Raw genomic sequence first — 21,214 nt, 5'->3', positions numbered from 1 at the left:
CAGCACTCCTGCATGTCACTGACTATAGAGATGTGTGCCCCATCTGTCTAATCCTTCTGTCTAGATAGGTAAGGGCATGGGTTGAGACAAATATCTACCTTTTCTGTTTGTTTTGATTTTGAGATCTATATTTGACCCTGGTTGTGCAATCAACTTTGGATGTATATAGAACTCAATAAGTGATTTGATCCACAGCCTATAGTCTTAAAACACTACTTAACCTCTCCAATTCCTTTACAGCAAGCAGTGTGGTTTACACTAAGGGAATAAAGCCAGCCAGTACAACGCAGTGACAGGTTATGAGATCAGTAAATTTATTGCATTAATGATGAGGACTCTTTAGTCTTAGTTCCTGACACAATGGCTCTGACTCAGGATGGGAAAAGGAAGCTGAGAGCAAGGAAAAGCTGTGCATTATGTTCTGGACTGTGGCAGATGATTATTTCAGAAGGGTGTTCAGAAATTACAAGTCCCACGGACCAAAGAGCAGTCTGAGGTTTTTCACATCTGTACGCTATGAGTTTTCTGTTTCAAGTTATGACTGTATTGAGTTCTCAAGAAATATGTGAAAAATTATCATAGAAAGATTCTCTGGAAGCAGGTTTGCCTAGGGGAAAGCTTAATGTCCAAGCCATAAAACTCTAGAGAAAGCTCTGATTATACTTTTGGTGGAGATAAAGGGCATGCAGCTTGCACTCTGATGGTCTGAGGAGCATGGAAGAGATACCAGGCTGATGCATCCAGACTTTCATGTTGAGGTGATGTACAACTCCGTGAAGTTCCCATCAGGGGTCTGAGTTTTTTTGCACCTTGAGTTCTGTTATCTTATTACGTGCAAAGGCTACCACAGCAGCAGAGACCTTGCAAGGCACAGTCTGGAAACTGAAGAATTGCCTCATTCTGCCAGGCAAGACTTGACAAAAGATGTCATTGTGAGTAAGAATGTGGTACATGAGGCTGAGTCCCACTACAATCCTCATCTTTGGATCAACAAATTCAAACAGCAGAAGTATTATATGCTAGAGATACCCACAGTGTCCAGAGGGGTTGGTGCCATCTTGTATGAAGCAATACGCAGTCCTATAACGAGAAGCTTTCCACATTTCTATAACCACATAGTAACAGCAGAATTACTAAACAATCACCAGTGTCCCTGTCAGATGGGACTGCAGACACAGAGAGGAATTGACTTTCCAAATTTTACTCAAAGTTTCCATAGCAGAACTGTCAAAGATCTAAAATCACACGTGCCTCCTTGTTTATATTGCAAGTGTATTTTTGTTCTCTCTCAAGTCACACTTCATGTGTTTCTTGATAGTTTTGGATCTGACGCATAGCCTGCTGAAATCATAGGAGGAGTCTTTCATATGACATGAGTTTGGTTTGGACAAAAATATTTGAACCTGAATTCCTGAAGGAGGAAATCTTACTTTCCTATGTTAGGTTAGTACCTAACAGAGCTTGCTAGGGCCAGAATATGCAAAGTAAAATGAAACAATTAAAAAGAACTATGAATTTGAAGACAGAAGTCTAAAGAAGATTGTTGGCTGTTTCTCTATAATCTGCTAGAAAGTCTTTATTTTTTCTTTTTTCCCCCCATAATGTAAGGCTTTGCTACTGGTGATGCCATTTGTTTCTGGTGGCTTTGTAATGTAGCTAGGCTTTACAAGAAGAGAAGGGCTCCAGGGCTTTTTGCAGTTTCAGCACTTTTCCCCTCTTTTCTCCAGCATTTCCTTTTATTCAGGCCAGGAATTCACTTTGGATGATCCTTCTGCAAATCTTGCCACTGGCTCTAATTAATAACCTGCTTCTAGAAATTCCACTCATTGTCTTCGGGTTTTGGGTTTTTTGTGTGATTTAAGAGGCTGTTCAGGATAATTACTGTCTTTAAAGTTTTATGAATCACAGTGTTTGACATCTTTGATGTTGATTGATTTTCAGAAAAACACACTTTTTGTTCTAATGTTCAATTTGTCACTGTTACTTACAAACAAATAAGAGATTTAAAACCCCAAAGATGCAGATGTTCTTTAGCTTTGTTGCCATCTGTTTGCCTGCCTACTGGATTCCAAGACTAACACTTGTGAATTTTAATGAAGCCACATTTATATAATATATAATAGAATAGAAAATACACACAACATCAAGTCTTTTAATATATGTTGATTTTTAAATCACTTGCTCATAGAGCAATATTTTTTTCTGATGGCTTTTATTTTCATGATAACCATCTTTAACTAGAGGGTCTGAAAAACCTGTTGTTTTGCTCAGTTATGCACAAATTGGAGATCAGAAAACTAAGATTTCCATGGAAATCTCCTTAGAAAGGCATATAGCATGACCTTAATTTACTTCACAAATTTTACACCATGATATTTATGCAGCATTCTTCCTGGATGTCAGAAGGCCATACGCTTACCTGTGCTCATTGAAGTTGTACATCAGATACCTGAATTCTTAGTGTAGTTTGGTAGAAAACTGCTTTCTCACTCCAATGAATTATTTTTTTTAGAACCGACTCATTGGAAAGGGTTTAAATTTTAAGATTTCTGTAGAGTAAAAGTCTGTCTCATTTATTAAAATCAGATTGGATTACCTCCCCATTTAGCTAACTTCTGTGTTTAAATCTTTGTGATATTTTTGGTAATATTTCCACAACAGCTGACAGATTGAACTGCCCACTTTCTAGTTGGCAATTATCTAAATCTCTAACTCAGACAAACGTAAGTAAACAACCAAGCACTTCTTTATATTAAAAAGAAGGTATTTCAGGTGGAAGTGTTGGTATCTGTTATAACCTGTGAGATTACAAAGCAGTAAGTGCTAATTAAACCTTTATTTATATTCAAAAAGAAATATGCAGTCTTAAGTGCCTTCATCTGTACTGTAGCAAAGTTTATAGTAAACACTGCTAATCCACTGTACTTAGAAGTGATATTTTGAGAGATAAGATTTCAGATACCCGTGGCTGCTCATTTGTTACAAGTAGATTAGCCATATTTTTGGAATGAAAGGCTTGCTTATGCTGCCTTCCCCTTCTCTGAGCACTTAAATTTATCTTGTCTTGTCTCTTCTCTCTTGTCGCATATATAAAGGATATTAAGCATTCTTTGTCTTCAGTACCTGTATCTCTTGTCTAAAATAATTTCAGTGCCTCCAGTTTACCACACACTTCCAGCAGGGTTGGGGCAAATCTTTGCTTGGTGCAAATTAATCCAGCAGTTTTCTCAGGGTTCTGTACCTTTGTGTTAAATCTTTATGTTCCCCTGTGCACTGTCTTGGCCGCTGCTTTGGTGATTTTTCTCTCTTCTATTGATTTTTTTACTTATCCACTGACTACCTAGCCTATACACCTTAATATGTTAATGTCATGCTCTACATCCACCTCACACCATTTCAGCATGTTAGTGAATCATTACAAACCAATATTACTGAATAAACTTCTCACAGAACAGACTATTTTTTTATTGTGCCAACCCAGTCTCAAAAAGATTTGGGGCCAATATATCCTTTGTTCAACCTCTCAGAGGCCAATGATCATGAACTATGATGGTCCAAGGAATTTGCAGCAGAGTAGACAGATATGATGCAAAGACATGTCAAAGACTGACCTAATGTGCACTAAAAAAATAGTTTTAGGAAGGAATGAGTGCACTTTCTTCAAAAAAATTGAGATTTCCAGAGCTTAGTAAGACAATAACTACTTAAGAGTCCAGAAACAAAAATATGCCTATGTTATTAATAGTTCTGGAACCTCCTGGGCCTGAGCTGACCTAATTCTATCTGTATATAAAATCGCCACATCCAAAATGACTTTTTTCATTCACCCATGGCAGTAGGAAGAAGCATGTTGGAGGGTATGTCAGCACATTAGATGTGCAGGTCCCTAAACCAGTGAAAGGTCTTTTCAGTCTCTCCATTTCTGCACCATAAATTTTTCATTCTCTGGCTTCAGAAGGACTTGGTAGATGATGGAGTGCTGGCTCGTCATTGAATTCCTCTTTGCCTCTTTTTAAACTGTACAATTTTATTGGCAACTTTTGGATATGTAAGACAAACTTAGTGAATGTCTGTTCTAATGTGTCTTAAATTCAAGTAGCATGGTTAATGTTGTGTCCTGGCTTGAGAATGAGGAATTATGGATACATCTTAAATCCAGTGGGATCTTTAAAGCACGTAGCACTTGTTAAGACCACTTCTTTTGAACACAGTATTTGGTTTTCACTACTCTTTAGGAATTCACTGGAACTACTGATATATTTAAAAATAGCATTCGCGAAAATGCTCCACTGGATCACAACTAAAGGCTAGTAAAGCACAACTACATATTTTCCCATCTCTTGCAGAAGCTGAATGCCAGGAGCAGAAGCTAGACCAGGGTGATTTTTCCATTCCAGCCCCATCACATCTTGCTTCCTCCCATTTCTGGTCCTAGTCAGGCAGTTAGAGACATCTCAGAGTCCTGTCATGCTGCACCGCATCCACCAGAAATCAAAGTGGAAGCCCTGCAATGTGAGAATTGCTTGGCTAATCCAAATTGCCAGAGGAAGAAAAAGCTTAACACTTGCTTTTTAAGATTATTTGTTGCCTCTTTGTAATTGTTTGGTTTTAATTACAGCACAAGGTTTGTCTGCTATGCCTTTGAACAGAACACACACATGCAGAGCTTCTTTTTGCTATTTGCTTCAGGCTGCTAATTTTGACACCTTTGTAATATATCTGTTGGCTAGATGCAAAGCTTCAGGCTTGGCAGGACCTCAGGAAATCAAGAGAGGAGGTAGCAATTCTTGTAAGAACAGGAGCTCCAAAGGCTATAGATTAACAGGAATAATTTCCAACTGAGCAAGCCTATTTGAAAGTAGCAAGTATATGAAAAGGGAAAACAGGTAGAGTGTATTGCCAGAGAAGTGTTACTCCTTGTGAAGTGAATTTCAGCACTTAAAGCCATCTTTCTGAATGTCTGTAATATTTATGATACAGCCCTGAAGGGCCAAATACAATCTATGGAAATACCATGTAATTTTTACCACCCAATGTTTCCTACTGGCTGGTTCTATACCGTCAGTGTTACAAAGCCAATTAGCAAAAACAATGATTTCTCCTAATGAATCTGGAGGGAATGAATATTTATGACCAATTTTCTGGTGCTTAAATTTACAGCAGAGATCCCTTAAGCTTCAGAGTTTATAAATTAAAAGAGGTGGGCACCTTCAATGGGGTAATTCAGAACCTATAGTTTTGAGACTACCATTGGTGATAAAATTTCTCTTAAGTGTTTGAATTGTTGGTTCTTGCTGGAATATCATTGCCCTTACAGTTTTCAGTATAAAAAACCTGGGGCCTAAATAGCCTTGCAGAACATAAATAGATCTGTTATTTGGAGCCAAAGGGGACAGATAAATGTATTTAGATTTTTCATGTACTCATTGGAAAGAGGTAAACTCCCAAGCAAACTCCTTGTTACAGCTTTTTAAAATTTGAAATTTTCCTCTAAGATAGATTCTCCCAACATCCCTCTACTAATCGAAGTCAGTAGAAGGACACCTGCCCTTCAGAAGGTTAATTCAAATTTCAAGTGATCTTTTATTAATTTTTTTCTTTATCTAGTGAATAAAGGAAATTTGGATGAGTATGCTAGTATCTTGCAAATCTAAAATAAAATAAATGAAAAACCCTTTTGTGGAGGATAGACTGACATTTCCATAACAATTATTATTAAAATAATATGACTGGTTTTCCATGGAATGCATATCTTTCTATACTATGTACTCAAAACAAAGAGTGCAGTATTTACATTACAAGAACTGCTGATGAATATGTTTTTTTCTTTTTTGAGAAATCTATCCGAAATGTTCTGTATTATTATTGGGTTTGAAAAGAATTCTTAAGGAACAACTGATTGCAAAAATTAGCATAACAGGGAACAAGAAACCACAGGTTATAGACATATGTTTTCACAGCATTCCAACTGCAGAGCTGGTGAGAGAACTTTGTGAACATATTTGGGTAAAATTAGGAAATTTAGTTGCCTGCTCTCTGAGCTGTGAAATGACTGCTGGAGCTACTGATTAACATGCTGCCCTACACTGGTTCTAGGAAAAAAAAAAAAACAACAAAAAAAACCACCATAAAAAGACATTATAGCTGTTGTGATAAGATCAAACTGCGGAATCGAACTGAAGAATCACAATCAATACTGTGCTACCATCGAATATAATATGTTAAAACTGTTCTTATTTGTTTAATACCTAATTTTTTTTTTATTTATTAGAATGATATGGGAGGTCAAAGGAGCCTAATAAACAAGTGGACTACTTTTCTGAAAGCCAGGCTTGTGTGCTCAATACCTGGTCCTGAAGGAGCAGACACACATTTCGATGAGCTGCGTAAGTTGAGTTATATTTAATGGTTTATTTTGACATTGTTTTGTTTTTTTTTTCTTATTTGTAGAAACACTATGCCTTGCTCTGATTACACTAATTTTCCAAACAGCGCACGCAATATTTCTCTTTTATCAGAAGTCCCTGAATACAACTGGAATTAATCTGATCACAAATATGGGGGTTTTCACTTTCAGTCCAAAAGCTGGAAGGTTACAAGTTGATTCTCTATAAAAAAAGACTATCTATAAATGGATAAACTTCAGGATATTAGCACAAATTCACACAAAAAGAATGAAAATTCAGATAAAATGGAAGCTTTTTTATATGTTTATAGATATCCAAATTATAAATGGTAAAAGTAGAAATGTTCAACGTATGTTTAATTAAAAAAACCAACAACAAACAAACCATTTTTCCCATTGCAGAAGATATATTCTTACTTTCTACAAGAGATGAGAGAAACCCACTTGTATATGGCGTCTTCACTACAACAAGGTATGAATTAAGACCGTGTTTGCATCTGAAAGCAAATGGTGAAGACTTAACAGGACTTTTATTAAACCCTTCTATTAATAGATCCTGATTCTTGAGATCAGTGAGAGACTGTTTGAATAAGGCTTGAAATATTGGGACTATAGTCACAAAGAATAATATTTTCAGAAGTGAAAATATAAATTATGCCCTTAAATCTTTGTGTGCCTGACTTTTGAGAATGATAGTCGAAAATAATGAAAATAGAGCAATTAAAAGCATGCTAGTTTGTTTCAGCCTCATCTAGTTAAATGTATAAATTTGTCATATTTATTAAGCAACAGATAGTTACTATTTAAGACAAATCATTGTTGTAAAGCATTATTTCTGAAAACAACAACTTGACATCAGGTGTTTCTTAGGATTAAAATCCACTGTTCTAAAGTGATATTTCAGTGTTTTTATGTACAGGAGCTGATGGAAGAATAACCCATCTTTAGGTCGTGGAGATAGATTAATTAATTAATGAACACTTCTGCTGTGATAGTGAGGTACTCTATACAGAATTGCTATAAAGGAAATAAATAATTATTTCTTCTGTCTCTAGAACATTTAAATTAAGTGTAAACAATAAGGACTAGCCAAACATTGAACATTATCAGTACAAAGAATTGCCGAGGCACTCCTTAACTCAGAAGCAGCCACTGCAGTGACTCCATAGAATATATAATCACATCAAATATTTAAAATGGAATGAAATGTTTCACAATGAATGGAAGGGCATATGAAGTAACTAAAGTACCTGTCACTCAAAAATATGGCACAGAGGTCTTTGAAAACGGAACTGTTTGAGGTTTTTTTGAGAAAAATACATTTAAAAAAGACAAATATATAGAAAAATAAATAAATATTTATTTCTATGACTTCTTATTGTTTGTCAAATACCACTTGTAATTCTCAGACACATCATCAGTAATATCACTAATATACAGACCTCCAGATGTGAACACAATGTAAAGGAATGTCCTTTGTTTGCAGAAAATTCTAATCAAAATAGCTAATAAATGATATCTGGATATAGCTAATAAATGATATCTGGAACCTCTCATCCACTAGAAAAAATGGCAGCCTAACAAGTGATCCCAAAAGTTAAGTCCAGATTTCAACTGAGCAAAGCTTTAAACTGTAATAACAGTGATATTAAGTATCTGTGGTTATCAGATCTGTCCACATTGCCTGTTATTTAGGACTATTTACATCAGCTTTCAGGTGTAGAACCGTCCAGATTCTGTGGAATTAATTAATTCAGTGGCTGAGTCATGAACTGAAGATGTGTTTACAATATACACGTCAATCTGTCTTCTTTTTTCAGCTCTGTCTTCAAGGGCTCTGCAGTTTGTGTGTACAGCATGGCAGATATCAGAGCCGTTTTCAATGGCCCTTACGCTCACAAAGAGAGTGTGGATCATCGATGGGTACAATATGAAGGTCGTATCCCGTATCCCAGACCTGGTACAGTAAGTGTCTCCTTAATTACATACTTCTATTTTTACTCAAAACCAATCATACTTCCCCCCCCCCCCCCCCCCCCCCCCCAGATTGGTAATTTATATTTTCCACTCAGGATGTTTCAAATTATCCTCTCCACACTTCCTCTTCTGTTGACAGCTCAGAAGTCTACCTACCCCTTATATGTTTAGATATATAAATATAGGTTTTTCCACATCTCTGAGATAACATTGTCTGCAGACTGTCTATTTCCTGATTGTCTCTCATATTGTGGTCTCCTACTGTACAGCTGTATTTCTATCTGTTGGGATCACCTCTAAGGCATCAACACTTCATAAAAAGCCAAAGACATTTCTTTATGGAGTATTAAGATATGATGAGGTATTTTATTTGAAGTCTTGTATTTCTGTTATCTTTGTGTCTGTAAATCCTGTTTCCTGAGATGTGGTCATTGATTCTGTTCTGTGCATGTGTAGTGTTTTGAAGTAAAGTAAGGAGTTAGTTGCTGGAGATTTTATATGATGAAAGATAAGTGATAGGAAGCAAAGAGAAGTTTCGTATCTAGAAACACTTCTGAATCCCAATCTCTTAGACTTCAGATGTAACAAATGAGCCAAAAGAGAGAAAAAATTTGAGAGGGTTATTAAAGAAACCTTCCCCCACTTCTATCTCAGTATTAAATTTAGAAAAGCACAGACCTACATTATAGCTGAGGGAGAAAATGATACTTAAAAAAAATACTTTTAATAAGTCATCAATTCTTTGAGCAACAATTCATACATAGAATGTAAAATGATTTAATGGTAAGATAGATATTACCTAGAATAGCTTTACATGAACTAGTGAACTAGTAGTAGGCAGCTGCATAAATCCTGGAAAGCACTGAGCTACTGACGTTGGACTGATACCCTGCCCAGAAGCCATCTGGATATTTCTGCACTGCTTCTTTGACATCAGCACTGGTGTCACCTTTCCTTCAAGCCAGATTATCTATCTAGCTTACTTAGCTCTTCTTTTCACACATTTCCTTGAGTCTCAGTGTTTTCTTCATCAGCCTTCCAATGAACCCAAGTCTACGGTCCAAGCCCATGCTTTTGCTGCATTTAGTGGTCCCAGGCTTCAACAGGTCAGGCCCTGAGCTCCAATTCCCTCCTCACAACTGCAGGTGAGTCGCAAAGAGCAGCTCTCTCTGCGAAGAGTAAGGCAGCTCCAGAGACTGACTTGACCCCCCTAGGATCTGCACTGCTGGACCAAATATGCTCCTAATTTAGACAATTTAGTCACTGTAGGCTTGTTCGTCTCTCACACAGAATATACAGTGCCTCCAGAAAAAAAGATTGCATTTAATTTTTATTACTTTTTAAGTATGTGCAACTCCATTACTGGTTAAGAAGTGCAGATATATTTAGTTTTAAGAACAAAAATTGTGTCAGTGAGAACAATAGCTGGTCCCATGGCACCTAAAGAGATTAAAATAACTCTTGAAAAACTCAGAGTGCCCTGTAAGGATGAACACGCTGCACAGATAGATGGATCATAAGCTCATTGCATTTTTGAGTGTATTAGCCATCACATGGTTGAGCTGGGATTCCCAAGGAAGGAAACATGTCATGCTGAAGCATGTGAATGCTGATCCTTATCATTGATTTAAATATTCAGGCTTGTATTTTAAAAGTTGGAAAGTTTAAAGATAAACAGATATTTCCATAAGCTGCCCCTTAACTTCTCTAACTGCTTCCTTTAAGCACCTGATAACAGCTATAAGAAAATGGTCTCATAAAAATCCTTAGGACTTTCGTATTCAAAGGATTTCTATAGGAGTTTATCTGACCAAAGACTGAAAAGGGAAGTAGATTTTACTGAAGAAATCTCTTAGAAGAAAAACATCTGCAGTATTTGCTATTTAGGTAAGGTCCATGTATTACTGCATAGTTATTTATCTTTTGTCTTAGAGAGCTGGACTACTCTGACTTCAGCATACTTCAGACTCAGTTTGAAATAGGGTGTTGTGAAAAGTAGACTTATGCCTTGCTCTCATCTTATAATGGGCTATGCCAAACCTCTGGATCATGAGCAGATTTAGGCTGGGATCTGAAAAAAGTAGCCCAATGCTTAAAGGCAAGAAAAAGCAGCAGCATGCTACGCCTTTGCAAAACTCTGCTGTGTGAATACTGGAATGCTCTTCATTATAGATTGATTTCATAATTTCTTGCCAGCTATGGGGTGGTTCAGGAATGCTCAGAACAAAGCCAAAGGAAAATCTATCTTTTTTGAAGTTACTAAAGCATTTTTGAAATTTAAGCTCCACCTACTTGGTGCCTGCAGTTAGCATAGCTAGCACTGCCTTGATTTTATATTTCTTATATTTTAAGTTACTGGCAAAGTCTAAAAACGGCTATACTAGGAAATGCAATTTCCTTGATGTTTGGCTTTGAGAGAGGCACTGACTTCCTTTCAGCATTTATACAGAAGCAGGAGACCACTTACCCTAATTTAACTTTCTGCTCAGCTGCCTTTATCTCCTAAGTAAATAAAGCTGTTCGCTATAGAGGCTGTGACCACTTTGATATTGAAATTTTGACAAAATGCTTCCTGTGGCAATTTGTGTGGAAGACAAACTCCCAACATGCCCATGATATCATGCCTTCGCAATGCCGAGCAGTGTGCAGGCAGCAGAAGCCTCTGCCTGCCCGGGGTCCCGGCGCTGCGGCGGGGTCTGCCTGCCCTCTGCAGTCCTGGGAAGACCCCTGACAGTGCTCCAGAGTGCTCCATGCCACTGATGCTGAAAAACGTATAGCTATTTTAGTCTAACTTCTCCCAGCGATATTAAAGAGCAAGTGGAAATAATGGAAAGTTAACAGAGGCAAGGTTTCAAATATATTTGAGTTTTGAAACTGAAAAAGAAGACAGAGAAAAAACAGAAGGCAGCTCTGGCACAAAGAGTGATCTGAAAACCAAGAGACCATTTGCTCGATCTTCTTTAGCTACTTAAAAGTTGGACTTGCGTATCTGCAGCTGTCCCCAGACAACAAATCCTGTTTTCTTCCAGTCTCTTAGGGTCTCACCCAGGAAATGATCCATTAATAAAGAAATCATCAAGGACTTTCTTTAAAGTGCATTCTGTATTCTGAAACAGGGTTTTCATAACACCCTCTCAGTAGTCACAGAAGGCATTTGAACAAGATTTTCAATGAATTAGGAGGAAAAACTATTTCTAGCCTATTTATTTAGCTGTTACCATTGCAGTAGCAGACTCACAGTACCCATTTGGAGATTCTGATGGGGTGCAAAGGAGTCATCCTCATTTCATTGATGGTGAGTAAATGTCATTAGAGGTTGGATTTTTAGAGGAATGTCGGTGTCTGTTTAAAGATGCAGATTAACACTTAATTAATATTAACACAGATCTACTGCAGAACATAGGACTCTAACAGATATGCAAGGCAACACCAAATATTTTTAATAGGTCTGAATATTTTACTAACTGATTTGCCAAAGATTCAAAATAGAGCTCTGGATCAGCTGAGGTTCTTGCAGTCTAAGCCACCTCTTAGGTATAAGAAGAAACAGCCCAGCACATTGCTTTTGTCCTTTTGAAGACTTTTATGTCTCAGCTCTGTCCACTCCAGATCTGAATGTGGCCCTGTGCTCCTGAATTCTTTGTGTATTCTTTTTAATACATGTTCCCTTGCAAGCCCTCAGATTCTCTTGTGATCTGTTTCATCTTTTTCTCTCTCTATTGCTTTTTCTTCCCATCTTCAGTGAAACCCTTTTCTTTATTTCTTCTGCTAATCCAGTGCACACACTGATTGAGATGTGGTGTTCGTCCCACTGGGACTTGGCTGAGCCACAGAGAATCGCTGTCTGCCAAAAAGCCTCCCCCTGTCCTCCCATCTGGTTAGTTTTGCTGCTTTATTAAGCGTGTTCATAAAACACTGAGGGTTACACAGGTTTCTCTTGTTATTTTTAGACTTATTTTCCTCTTTCACCTGATCTTCTATGGGATAAACTGCATTCTTTTCTTCTCCAATTCCTCTCTCCTTTGATCTCCCCACTGTAAATGAGGCTGCTTAATTAAGTGAAATGTTTCACTTTATGGGTTTATTTTCCTAAGAAAGCCTCCTCCGCCTCTTCTTACTTACCAACCTGTTTTCCCCAACATGAATCAGCTCTCAATTCATAGCAGCTTTTTGAACCGCTGCGAACCCCGTCACCTCTCCCTCTGGCAGAGTTGGGCAGAGAACTGCACAGTACCACCTGCAAAGTCAAGTGCGTACACCTCATGGTTTCAGCCCAGTTTGCCTCAGATTAATGCTCTTATGTCAGCCTTTTCTATCAACTGCACAGGTGTGTTAAATAGAAAAGCAATTCAAAGTGCTCAAGACAAACACTGGAACAGAGTAAAACAAATTTTGCGTATCAAGTGGGATGCAAACTCTATTTGAAAAAAAATAAGGACTTCAATTTATTTGTAGGGATTTTTTCTTGGTTTTCTTTGGGCTTTTTGTGACAGGGGTGGAGTGAGGTTGATTCCATTTAAAATTTGTGCTGTTTGCTTTTCTCCTGCAGAACCTGACTCATTCCTCTCTCCCCTGCCCTCTTCCAGGCTTTCTCTGAGTAGCTGCAAGGTTAGCATGAAAGGCTCCTTGATGAGTGTCCAGTCCTTCTGGCACAACCCATCCATCCTGTAGAGAAGCACTAAGGCTTTTTGCAGGCTTTTCCATATGTAAAATGCATTGTGTAGATCTGATCATGCTACAGAGAAGGAGCTACATGGTATCTAGGCAACTCAGGAACCCAGATTCATTTTCAGAATGGCTTATGGTTAAATCTCCAATGGCACATAAGTGCTTACACTCTAAAAGTCATCTTTCGACTGCCATCAACAGTCCACAGAAGATCATAAACCTATAATTAACCATTTTTAAAGTACTTTTGGGCATCTTGAAAGTTCAAACCAGTCCTCAGGTTTCATCGAAACTCCTCATGACTCAGACTTTGCATTCTTTATAAACTACAATTAAAGTTCAATGTGTGGGGGGTCACAGAAGTAACTAGTTGAAGGTAGCTCTTCTGTTTCTCTGTTTTTTTCCTTGATGGATCAGTGATAAGGGAACTTATTTAGAACTTGGAAGACTTTGTTACATTGCAGGAGAATGCTGACTACAGGCCATATCTCCTTGCGAGTTAAATATTTGTTCACTGAGAGCTTGGGAGAAAAGGACCATGCAGTCAAGTAATTCCCTCTGAGGGAGGGTCTGGTGCTCTAGTTCCTACTGCATTTAACACAAAATAGAAAGCTTTTCACAGGCAAACAGATCTTCTCCCTTCCTGGTTAACATCTGAACAACATTTTTACTACTTTTGGCTAACCTGAACAGTGATTATCCTGTGAAGAGTGAAACACTTTCCTCAGGAAGGAGCAAGGATCTCCCAGGATGGCTCTGGTCCACACACACTTGGAATGGAGGAACACCTCTCCTAGGAGGGAAGCCCAGAGTAAGACATCTAATTCCCTGATGTGGAAGAGATTTAAGAAATATTTCACTCCTTAATATTTCACACTGGCTACTTCAGATTAAAAAAAATTCCCAGCCTGGACATCACAAAATCTGCCAAGCAGATGCCTACCACACTAAGTATAATCAAGTGCCTGTTGTGTGTCTGGCCTATGGGTGTTTGAGTCTCATTGTTAAGTCTAAGGCTCAATGTGACAAGTCACTTTTAAACTGGGATTTTTCTCACACTTGAAATAGAAACCCTTTTGAAGCTCACTGGGAACAGCATTCTGTTTTAAAATCATCAGTAGATGTCAGCACCGCTGAACTCAAGAAGTATCATTAAATGAAAAGGATATTTTTTTAAGTATCTTATAGCTATTCCCAAATAATTGTCACAATTTTAATGGGTGTTAGATCCAGCAGCTCTTACTGATTTCACTGGATGGTGTGACGCGCTATGCATTTTGGCAAATTGGAGGTTTATTTAGGAGCCTAACTTCTGGCACCAGCTTTTGAAAATCTTGGCCAGGGTTCCCACATAATGTTAACACAGTCACACTGTATGTCTCAGTATTGTGTGAGATCTACACATCCAGTACTCTGCTAAGCTGCAAATTTAATATGACAAATGAAAGAAAGAGAAAGGCTTACATATGTGTGGTGTTGCTAGGTTAGTGTGTATTTGCTTTTATTTGAGAAAGATTAGCCTTCATTTACCACCTCCTGATTACATTTGGATACAAATAAAAGGTAAGGGAATAAAAGGCATCTTTGTAGATCATCTGGAACCAGGACTTAGTCCAAGGTGATTACTGTCAAACTGAGCTCACACAGAAGGCTCTGGAAAAATTTAAGTAGCTGTTTGATTCTTTAAAAGTTTTGTGCCACAGAGTTTATCTATAGCGGTTGAACAGTTACCCTTAGCACTTCCAACTGTTTCTATTGGGTTTTTTTCTTCATTTTTTTTTAACTTTTTTTTCACTTTTCATTTCTTAATGTGTATATTTGCATTAATTTAACATTCATGACAATGAAGGCCTAAGCAATCTCAGAGGAATAAATCATATGGTGAATAAGTTTCTTGCAGGCCTCTTATCTAGCAGTACTAATTTTATGAATTTAATGCGATTAATTTTTCTTGATATCAGGTATCTAGAAGAAAAACACCAAATCTGAGCTAGTTGTTTAAACTTCTCTATCAGAAATAAAGAGATAGGCACCTCCTCTGTGTGGTTCACACACAGCCAAGATAAGAATGCAGGTCAGGTGAGACGCGTCCCACCCAGTTGCAAAAGCAGAAGATGCTAAGAGAGCACAATGATGGTGTTATAAGAACTTTTATGGAGTCAGATTCTCTTGCAGTCCACATGAAACCACCCTGCCAACCTAATCCTGTGACATTTGATATAAATGCAAATATCTTATTGTCTCCAGTGGCAGAAGTCACATATCTGAGACAGCATCTGGTGCTGATGATGTGAATAAATGTCCTCTGTGACCTGGGCAGAGAACACCGATATCCTTATCACGAGACATGCAACAGGATGTGAAGTCACATTTTCAGAGGTGAAAGGCTGCTTCACTTACCCACTTGGCCATGCAGCCTTTATCATCATACATCCTACTGATTGCTGTGAAAGGAAGCACTAGCCTACAGGAATTGTTCTGCAACGATGGGTGGACACAGGTTTAAACAGCTGCCCAGGGACTTTGCCAAAGGGTGGCCAAAATTAACTTTTAATTCTCCTTGTCCATCCATCATGACACAGTGAGTGATGCTTCTGGAAACAGCTCACTTGGCCAACCATAACAAGGTCACACCTGCCCAGCTGTTCTTGGTGGTCATGCTGTCTTAGGATGAGATCCAAAGCCACTGAAATAATCAGAAAAGGCCCTGTTGACTCAAGTGGATCTTTGGATCAGACCCTTAGTCCCTGTTTCTACTAAATTAGCTGTGCAAGCTGGCAGAGATTTCCCTGTATCATGCATGGTAGGTTTTAGTCCTTTGGGATTACTCTAACAACTTTATAGTTCCATATTGGTAGACATTTCATCCTAATGGTTTTTAGTAAGCGATGTCATTGCTCTCATCTTCATCTGTTGATACATTTTGGTAAAAATCTAGGACATCTTTAAGACCCATGGGTCTACTCCCATTTTTAACATAGAAATGGGCTTTTGGGATTAGGCTGTGAATAGGTGAGCAATCGACAAATTTCCAGAAGATGCAGACTGTAACTCAGAGTAACAGGTTAGAGTGCGAACCACAGAAAACGCACATATAAGGGAGAATCAGTGAGGGGGAGGAGAGTTATTGCATGGTTGGGGAAGTGAAGAAGTGAATTTTTTTCTCATACTGTATAGGGTAAATTGATGCAAAATTTTGATCCAAAGGCGATTAAAGCATATGCGTTTCTATCTATTGATTCCAATAAATAATCCCTGGAAAAGATTAATTGCTTTTGAAATCAGTAGGGGTTTTGAGGGCTGATTCTGGCATAAGTGGCAAAGACTCAGACCTTGGTTGTTCTAAAGCTAAGGAGAGATGTTCATTCCTGAAGTACTGCTCGTGTAGCAGGTGTGCACATGATTTGGTTTCCATATAGTTATCGTGCTGTCTGAATAATTTTTCCTTTACTATGGTTCACTTTATTTTTTTAACCCAAATTCTAAAATCTAAATTATTTTTGCATGTATTTTTTGTGAAATTATTTAAATGGTATTGTTATCTTCAATAACTGAGCTGACTAGAGCCTACTTAAAGGTTGTAACCTTGGAAAGACTTTCATTTGTGAAAGTACAGCAAGAAACAGAATGCGAGAGATCTCACCCCACATGTCAGAGGGTTACATTTATTACAGAAATGCTAGCATAAAACCCCTAGAGATAACAACTCACTGCAATATATGTTTTCAATTGAACTTTTTTTTCTTTCAATAGGACTTTCTTCTTCTTTTTCACTTGTATTAGACTGTATTTTCAAAGGATGTCCTTTGAGCAGTTACCACAGGTTAACAATACAAATCCATCTTTTCTTGTCAGTTCTCTCAAAGCTTTACATTAAATTGTATAGTGAAACGAAATGACTGAACATTCAATGGAATATATTTTAATTAAAAATGGCATGGCTTTAGTGTCCACAGAGATATTTTCAAAATCTATTAGGTGATTCAGAAGCCTAAAACCTATTTTCTATAAAAAATTTCATAGTCTTTATGAAGCCGAGGATCCACAGGCTTAACTCTTATGGATTGGGACAATGCTAAGCAAGTGTGTACTTGCACAAAATCTATTAGGCCTTTAGACAGCAATAAAAATCAGTCCAAGCAAGGAATTGAAATAAATGGTAGACTTTTAAATCCCTCAGGCCACAGTCACCTATAGTCACTGTACCATTTAATGCTAGAACAGGCTTTGCCATAGTTTAGGCATGCTCCACCTGGTACCCTCTCAGGCAATACTGAGGCAATGTTTGGGGTATAAGGTAGATCAGGAACTGTCCCCAGTAGGCATTTCAGATGTGGCTGTAGATGTGGATGTAGAGCATCAGCTGGTCTGTGCTTCACTCACCTCTTTTGTTTCTGATTACAGAGCTAAGCTCTCATACTTTTGAGAAAGTTATCCTCAGTCAGAAATTTTTGTTTAACTAGTTGCTATTGTCATTGCATTTATGGTATTTATACGAGTGCATACACACATAGAACTGTACTTGATGAGAATAATTCTGCATTGTATTAGCTGTATTTACTGCATGAGGACTTCATCCTTAGGCATGTGTACACAATACCTGTATGTGCTGGGGAAGGACCACATTTCCTCTTAAGAAGTACTGCCACAGACAGTGCTGTGTACATCCCTCAGCCCAGGAAGAGAACAGCAGTGGAAACCCAAGGGAGAAAAGGATATAGGCTGATCCTGAGCCTGTGGAGATGGATTTGCTGCTAGTGGTTGATGTTGTGTAGTGTTGAGAAGGGAGTTTGCCAGCAATAGAGGAGAGAAATGCTCAGCCCTTGGCCCTCTGTGTGTTGTTCCTAATGCAAATGTTTTGGTTAGTGCCAGAGTCTACATAATGGAACAAATCCTAACCACAAACCCTTAACTGGTACCATAGACTGAACAAGTGTCAAACTGGACATTTGAGAATGTGAACTAAAGTCTTTGTCAAAATTAGCCATGAAGGAGGATTGTAGGGCAACTTCACCACAGATCTTAACTTCTTCTGGCAGACTACAAAGGAATTATTGATACACATTTCTTTCTTCACAGACTGTGTTATGGCTCCACCTGGCAGGAAACACAGGGATTACTTCATTAAAAACTGTTAAAAAAGAAGCAATCAACAGTGTATATAAGTAAAAGGATGATCATGTTTCCAGTTTGTCTTATTATTATCCAGGATTTGTAGTGTCCTATTCACACATCTAGATGCCTCCACATTCAAAAGAGAAGCTTTCTCATAGCCAGATTAGAGACTGACTGTAAAATGAATGATGGGAAAGAGATAGAAACAGCCATGGGAAGGAAAGCAGAGATAGGTGAGCTTGAGAGATGATGGGTCACCAACATGACTGATCTTGCAAATATGTTCCTGGGCTCACTCTGAAAGGTACAGAAGGGAAAAATTTGAAGGAAGTTGATGTATGATTGTGGGTGGTCTTCTTCTTGTGTGAGAACCAACTTACTTTGTGTAAGCCAAAGAAACAGCTGAATTGATTAGTTTGTCAGTATGGGTCTAATAGATGATGGAGCCAACCCCAGCAGTAAATGAGCTACACTGGGAAAGTGTCTGAGGGAGTGATTGCTATAGCAGTTACTTGGACCATAACAAGGATGAGACACTGCTCTTCAAAGCCAGACAAAAGGATGCTGCAGCAGCTGAGCCATGGGCCTGGGCAAGAGTTTCAGCTGTGTGGATGAGTGAAGAAAGTAACTTCTGAGAAATAATCAACTACAGTGATCATCTGGCATCTAGACAATCTACCTTCTTTAGAAAAAAAATAAATGAGAGGTGTAGGAGGTGCAGTTCACTGGAAAGTTATGGCCTCTGATTGCAGGCCATATACAGGGAAAAGATAGATGTGTGTGTTTCAGTCTGGAAAAGTGAACATGGTTAAAACATTCAATAGGGATCTTCTGCCACAGTAACTCTGAGTGTATCTACCAGTAGAAATCAAGCTCTAAGTCTAACATCGGAACATGCTGGTATCTTGCCCAATTCTGGATCAGTGTATCAACATGGCAGAAACTCAGCCTCGAAAAGAGGAGCAGAAATACAAAAAACAGACAAATTTTGATCTGTGAGATCCTGCACGTAAAATACTAGATATTGTCCAATGCTAGCCACTGGAGGGCACTCTATACTTGCTGTTGAAAGTCTTTTACACATACTTGAGCTAGTTTGTTCAGCATGTAGCAAATTTAGCTGTATGATGGTGCCTGTGCCTTGAAATGAGTGCTAAACAGCATGACAGGTATCTTTTGCTCCATATTTGGTTTTCTTGTCTTTGTAAAATATCCAACGTGACAAGGAATCTGTGAGTGGGGCAGGGACTAAGGAGATGAAATTTGTTGCAGATGTACTGAGCCCATCATGAGAACTTCTCCGATTTTAAAGCAGTGCTTTCAATAAATGAACTAAGAGTGACAAAGTGTTGTTTTGAGATGAGAAAAATCACTAAGCAACCTGATTTCTTATTGGCTTCACAAGTGTTTTCACAGAAAACTTTCTACTTGATTCTACTTGATTTCTACTTGAATGTGGTTTCATTTGTGACTTGTATATTTATAAGACCAAATTTCCAAAGTGGCCTACACTGATGGCATCTATTATAGTATTACGTATGAGTAGTTCCCAGTTCCTACATATTTAAAAAAAAAAAAAGTCTTTTCCTATATGATTAGATTGATTATGGCTAAATTTTGCTGGCTCTGATATATGATCGGCAAAAAAGAGGAAAGGTTAAAAGTGCATCACAGTATTAGATGTACTGCATGAATATTAGCAGTAATTACGTATTCTTATTACTTCTGAAAGTAGTATGAATCTTCAGGCATGTCTCATAGTCTTTTCAGGAACACTGCTAGATGAAGAAACATAAAAGGTTTTGGTTATTGTCTTAAAGACAATTTGGTGATAAAACTAAAAGACTATGTTTACAGATATGTTAATGAAGTAAATATTGATTAATTCACATTTTATCCAACATCAAACAGAAAACTTCACTTTTCTAATGCTGTCTTTTCCTGAGTGTCTTATAGAAAATAAGAAAGTTCATCTCCCTTCTGAGTTTTAATTTAGGTTATCTAAATCTCTGACTAATTTTTTCTTTTATTTATAGGTAGCTGCATATCTGGGTATGTAACCAACAGAAACTGAAGATTTATAATTCTGAGTAGTAGTACAAATGAGTGAGATTAAACAAATTAACAAGTTTTAGGTGGCTTTAAAAGATGATAGGTGGGAGCAGGATAAAAGAAAATGAAGATGAAGGAGAAGTGCTTCTTAGGAGAGGTAAAAATGAAGAGAGAAGAGGAGAGAGTGGAGAAATGAAGGAGAAAATGGCCTTTTGAAGAACCAGAGGAGTATGCACTACCAGTGTGCTCCCACATTTTTAAGCAACACTGAGCTTTTCCAATTGTAAATCAAATCCCTAGACACCAGTAAATGTGCTTTACAAACAGATACAGCTGATCTGGACCAGGCAGCTTTCCTATTACTGAAAGAAATCTGCAGATTACTTCTATTTCTTTCCTAATGTTCCTCTTATCTTCTTGTTCTCTTCCTTTCAGTGTCCAAGCAAAACCTATGATCCGCTTATAAAATCTACCAGAGACTTTCCCGATGATGTCATTAGCTTTATTAAACGCCACCCGCTGATGTACAAATCCGTTTACCCAGTGACGGGAGGACCAGTATTCACTCGAATCAACGTGGACTATCGGCTGACACAGATTGTAGTGGATCACGTCATGGCAGAGGATGGGCAATATGATGTCATTTTCCTAGGAACAGGTATGAAAGAGGACTTCCACTGCCATTCTGCACTAACCACATCCTTTAAGAACACTTTTAGTCCACCAAGTCCTAGGTAAACCTGTTGATTAACATCTTTTTTCTATGCGTGCATCTTCAGAAATCACTTTGGTGCTCTTGATTTTATGCCAGGACTTCATGCAAATGCTGAGATTAGATTAATTTTTCAGCTCAAGAGAATGCTACTATTGGATTTTATTGGTATTTTAATGCCTCCTGGTCCCTAGGTGAGATACCAGTTAAGGGCCAAAGTACCTGGACTTTCTTACCCTCTGAATACCTGCCTTTACATTACATGGTAGTCTGGCTCAAATTCC

General features: G+C 38.0%; 1 protein-coding gene across 1 annotated transcript in view; it reads left to right on the top strand.

Moving 5' to 3' along the window:
* The window catches only part of SEMA3D (sema domain, immunoglobulin domain (Ig), short basic domain, secreted, (semaphorin) 3D), a 49,678-nt gene that overhangs the window by 6,675 nt on the left and 21,789 nt on the right, over positions 1-21,214 (top strand). Inside the window, exons 2-5 of the mRNA XM_010183334.1 lie at positions 6,272-6,386; positions 6,809-6,878; positions 8,227-8,371; positions 20,654-20,876. Coding sequence (XP_010181636.1) covers positions 6,278-6,386; positions 6,809-6,878; positions 8,227-8,371; positions 20,654-20,876 — 547 coding nt within the window. The 5' untranslated portion in view covers positions 6,272-6,277. The remainder of the gene's footprint in view (positions 1-6,271; positions 6,387-6,808; positions 6,879-8,226; positions 8,372-20,653; positions 20,877-21,214) is intronic.

Source organism: Mesitornis unicolor, unplaced genomic scaffold (assembly GCF_000695765.1).
Source record: "Mesitornis unicolor isolate BGI_N332 unplaced genomic scaffold, ASM69576v1 scaffold23174, whole genome shotgun sequence".
NCBI classification, from domain to species: domain Eukaryota; kingdom Metazoa; phylum Chordata; class Aves; order Mesitornithiformes; family Mesitornithidae; genus Mesitornis; species Mesitornis unicolor.
The sequence above is the reverse complement of the archived record's forward strand: the minus strand, read 5'-3'. Positions and strand labels throughout refer to the sequence as shown.